The sequence below is a fragment of the Nannospalax galili genome, unplaced genomic scaffold, assembly GCF_000622305.1.
Source record: "Nannospalax galili isolate Female #2095 unplaced genomic scaffold, S.galili_v1.0 scaffold768, whole genome shotgun sequence".
Classification (NCBI taxonomy): Eukaryota; Metazoa; Chordata; class Mammalia; order Rodentia; family Spalacidae; genus Nannospalax; species Nannospalax galili.
This window is the reverse complement of record NW_008360317.1, coordinates 6,187,024-6,191,530: the sequence shown is the minus strand read 5'-3', so window position 1 is coordinate 6,191,530 and position 4,507 is coordinate 6,187,024. Positions and strand designations below refer to the sequence as shown.

Here is a 4,507-nt window from a genome sequence, read left to right as displayed (position 1 = left end):
AGCTTTAACATATTCAGTAACATACACCAGAGCAACAGTAAATCTCTTTCACAAGTGGGTGCAAGTTTCTAGGTTCATGGTTGAATTAATATAGTTATATATTATTGAACTCAGTATAAGCCCTGTAAGACTGACTTTATATCCATGCTCAGATGTCAAGGAGCTCAGAAAGTAACCGACTGTGACTAGTAATAATCAGATATATAGACATTAGAAACACATGTGCAAATATCTTAATATCAATTGGATAAAAAATGAATTTTTCTGTATGGGGGTTTATACTGAGTACAATATTGTATAACTGTAATAATTCAACTGTAAGCCTAAAAATTTACAGCCAATTTTGAAAGAGATGCATCTTAGCTCAGGAAATTGTTACTGAATATGTCAATGCTGTTATAATGAAATGCTTCTTCTAAATGTGGATATTAAATAAATAAATTCAAAAAAAAAAAAGCAGCTCTGCCTCTTTGGGCTTCTTCTCCAGCTGAAGAGTGGGCTCTAACTTTAGTCATGAAAGAGAAGTAACAAATGGCACAACCCAGGGCAATGTACACATAAGCTTCCTCTTGGGTCCCCTGACCATCACATGGCTCAGAGGTTTCTCAGTTTACTGAGTTCATCTATCACAAATGCCCTCTCAGGAATGAGCCTGATTGGACAAGAAAACCTCCTCTGGGTCTGCCATTATTTAGGGATAATAACAGCAACAGCCTATATACCCCCTGGGAAAGAGGTAGTACATTTTATAAAACACTGATCTGAGGGACAGTAGTTTTCCAGAGAATCTATGAGCTAAGACACATGGCCACTGGACTTGCTGTGCTAACCAAAAGTCCACTGGGTTTCTATTATGCAAGAGGTCGGCCTGCCAAGTTCTACTCAGGGAAACATTGGAGGGGCAGGGAAGGCAGCCAGCTTTGAGGGAACCGTGTGTATGCATCGGAACTCTGTCCATGGAGAAGTCAGCAAAAATCTAAGAATTTCATCCCATCCTCTACATCTGGCTTCTTTGCCTTTTATTAAAAGTACAGTGATTTTTAGTAAACCAGATCCCAAATGTAAAAAGCAGTAGTTAAAATAAGTCTCTAAAACCTCTCACTGCCAAGTAAAATGCATGATGTCTCCCTAGGAATGATGATTCAAGTGTTAAAATACTGGCATGGGAAATGAATTCCAATATTTACCAGCAATAGCACCCGAAGTTAGCGTAGCAATTACTGGTGTTTTGGTCCTATCGTTGATTTTGGCCAAAAATTTAAACAGCAGTCCATCTTCAGCCATGGCGTAGATGACTCGGGGCATAGGAAACATGGAGCCTAGAAGGCTGGGCAAGGAAAAGGCAAAGCACATGGATGAACAAACAAGCTGAAATAGAATACAGCACCACACATGGTTCACCACCAAGAACACTGTATAACGACCAGGGCTACAAGACTCGGCCCTTAACAAACCTTGCATGGCAAGTGTCGGCCAAGGTAAAGAATATGGACATCTAATGTAAAGTAGCATATGGTCCAGGGGGAATGGCACTAGGAGCTTTTGCATTTATCCCTGCAATCATTCCTGGCTGAGTCAAACAGAAAAGTATACCTGCACGCATGAGGATTCTGTGGCAAATCAGTATTTAGCAACCAGTTCCTGCTTACACAGGCTAGCAGGAAACACCAGGGGCAAAACATGTCTCATTAAAAGGCACTCACTCCTTTTCTAAAGGGACCTTTCAGTCAAACTAAAGGGCAAAATACAGTGGTCAAAGAAGAGACCTGGTTCAGAGGCCAAAGGCAGGGACAGAAAGCCAGTCCCTTGCCAAGAATCATGTCCAAAAGTTGGCCTCAGTTCTTTACAAAAATATAGTGGTCTCTCCTTATCTATGGTTTCACGTTCCATGGTTTCAGTTACCAGTGGTTAACTTCTGTGTGAAAATATAAAATTGGAAAATTCCAGAAAAACACAATGGATAAATTCTAAAATAAATTTTAGTGCTGTGTATGATTATGTTTCTATTTTATTATTAGTTACTGTTGCTAACCTCTGTACCAAATTTATATATTAAACTTTATCTCAAGTATACGTGTGCTGGAAAAGAAAATTATACATATGGGACTTAGTACTATCTATGGTTTCGGACATCCATTATAGATCTTACCGTGTAGGTCCCCATGCATAAAGGGAGCTTGCTGTATCAATGACACAAATAACTTGTGTTGCTGAATGGCAACAAAAGGTTCAAAGAGCCATACAATTAGGGTTGGGGTGCTAGTTCTTGTTGAAGGAAAAAGTATTGGGGATCAATCCACATTCAACTTCCTATGGGCTGTGCCAGCCTCTGTTTTTCCTAATAGCATCTGGCTCCCACGAGGGGCACACAGAAGTGGGCTCTCACCTGGTAGAAAGTGCACAGAGGGAGCCAACTGCCACAGCGTATTTAGCACCTTCCCAGCCCACGCGCTTGAAAGCATCGGGCAGTGGGCTGTCAGTGTCCAGGCAGTAGTAAGGCATCATGAGTGTGAGGGCAGCAGACACCCCGAAGTAAGCCACAAAGCAAATGAGGAGGGACGCAACAATGCCCACGGGGATGGCCTTCTGGGGGTTCTTGACTTCTTCACCTGGAAGCAACAGGGTGTCAGTTAAGGAGGGCAAGACAGCAACAGGCATTGTGTCCCCTGCATGAAAGCACTAGAGCCATGCCCCATAGGGGTCAGTCTGCAGGAATCAGGTCTTCTGTGCTTCCTGTGACAGACCAATAACAACCACCATACAGCCACAGCCTGGATGGTGTTCCCGACCTTGATATCATGGTTCAACTAAGGGAAAGGCTTGTTTTCTTTGGCTGAGAACAGATGGGAGGCTCAAGGGAGCCTGACCTTTTCAATTCACCAGGATGATGTGATTATCATGGCCTGGATATGCAGATATGAAACCAGGCTGCAGCCATGATGTCACTGGTTCACTCTAACAGCAGAGCTCTGGTTATATTAATGATGCGGTTTCCTGTCACAGAGTGAGACATCAGCAGGAAACACAAATCCACAAGTACTCCAGAGGGACAAGGGCAAGTGGAACATGACAATGGGAAGGGAAATGCCAGCAGGGGGGAGCACACGCCCTGCCTGCATGCTGGGGGAAACAGGGCCCTGTGGGTGGGAGGGTCTGAGTACCTGTGGTGGCAATGCAGTCAAAACCCACAAACGCATAGAAGCAGGTTGCTGCCCCTGACAGGACACCAGAGAACCCAAAGGGCATGAATCCTCCCTCACCATGGTTCATGCTTGTGTCACTAGAAGAAAAAAAAAAAAGCAGTCAAATATTAGGATACCTGCTGCACAGTTCTATTTCAGGGACAATATTCATCTCCTGAAGAAAAGCACAGGGCTGTAGACCCTCAAGACAGGTGAAGGCATTTCATTCAGTGGGTGGCAGGCCTCTCTTCTCCAGGGTCCAGAGCCAGCCCCAAATGGCTCTTCCAGAAACATCTCCTATGTTGGGACTTTGGTAGAGGGAAGAACCAGGAAGTAGAAAAACCAGCACAGTGGCTAATCTCCTACGCTTCTTCCCAGAAAGCCATTAGCCAGGTACATAGTCTCTAACCCAGGTGCTGTATATACCAGGAACTAGAAGTCTCAAAACATATTTCTAAAGAAATTAAGGTTTTAAAAAAGGAATTGTTTTAATCAACCACAGCATTAAGGCCCATCTATATGAGATGAAATGGTCAGAAATATAAATGCGTGTCGTGACTGATGGTTTCCTTAAAAGAAGCACCAGGCAGGAGCCCCTGGGGAGGCTGCGAGTCCTGTACTTACAGGGAAGAGGAAAGTCAATTATTGAATGAGTGGAGAGTGGACAGGACTCCCAGAAGGGGATAAAGGGCTAGACTGCTGTCGTCATGCAGATGGTGAAGATAAATAACCAGAAACATTTGGATGACCTGCTGAAGAGACCAAGGAATTGTGACAAGGGCATCAGAAGGCAGCCCTCCCAAGCTGACAGAATGAGAGCAGGTTACTCCAAGATCCAAGACAAGAGTTAACCAGTCCACTGAGACCCTGCCACATCGCTCCTTAAACCCCAACTGACATTGCAATCACCATGCAGTCATAAATCAGGACAGGGTCCTATAAGATGTGCAGGGGATGCTAGTGAGTGACAAGCAAGAAAAAAAAAAATGAATGTGGAATAAATGCCACCTCTTGTGTAAGAAGGGGGGAAGAAAAACACATAATTGCACTTGCTTGTATAGATAAAAAGAAAACCTGGAAGCTTATATAACAAATATGAAAATTAATTACCTATTGTAGGAAGGGGTAGAAAAAGGTAGATGAAGGAACATGAATAAAATTTCTCACTAAGACTCTGTTTTTATAGCATTATAATATATGAACCATGTGATTATTCTACCTACTCAAAAAACCTAATGCAGGATGTAGGCCTATAATACCGGCACTCAGTGGGCTGAAACAAAAGGATCAAGGATCCCAAGCTAGCTTGGACTATATACTAAAGC

The 4,507-nt window shown here is 43.2% G+C and overlaps 1 protein-coding gene across 3 annotated transcripts in view; it reads right to left on the bottom strand.

Annotated features, from left to right (window-relative positions):
* The window catches only part of Slc7a1 (solute carrier family 7 member 1), an 80,772-nt gene that overhangs the window by 10,320 nt on the left and 65,945 nt on the right, over window positions 1-4,507 (bottom strand). For all 3 annotated transcript variants that reach the window (XM_029559651.1, XM_008825048.3, XM_029559652.1), the window contains 3 exons: window positions 3,162-3,280; window positions 2,387-2,609; window positions 1,188-1,327 (listed from right to left, as the gene is read on the bottom strand). In XM_029559651.1, the coding sequence (XP_029415511.1) occupies window positions 1,188-1,327; window positions 2,387-2,609; window positions 3,162-3,280 (482 nt within the window). The remainder of the gene's footprint in view (window positions 1-1,187; window positions 1,328-2,386; window positions 2,610-3,161; window positions 3,281-4,507) is intronic.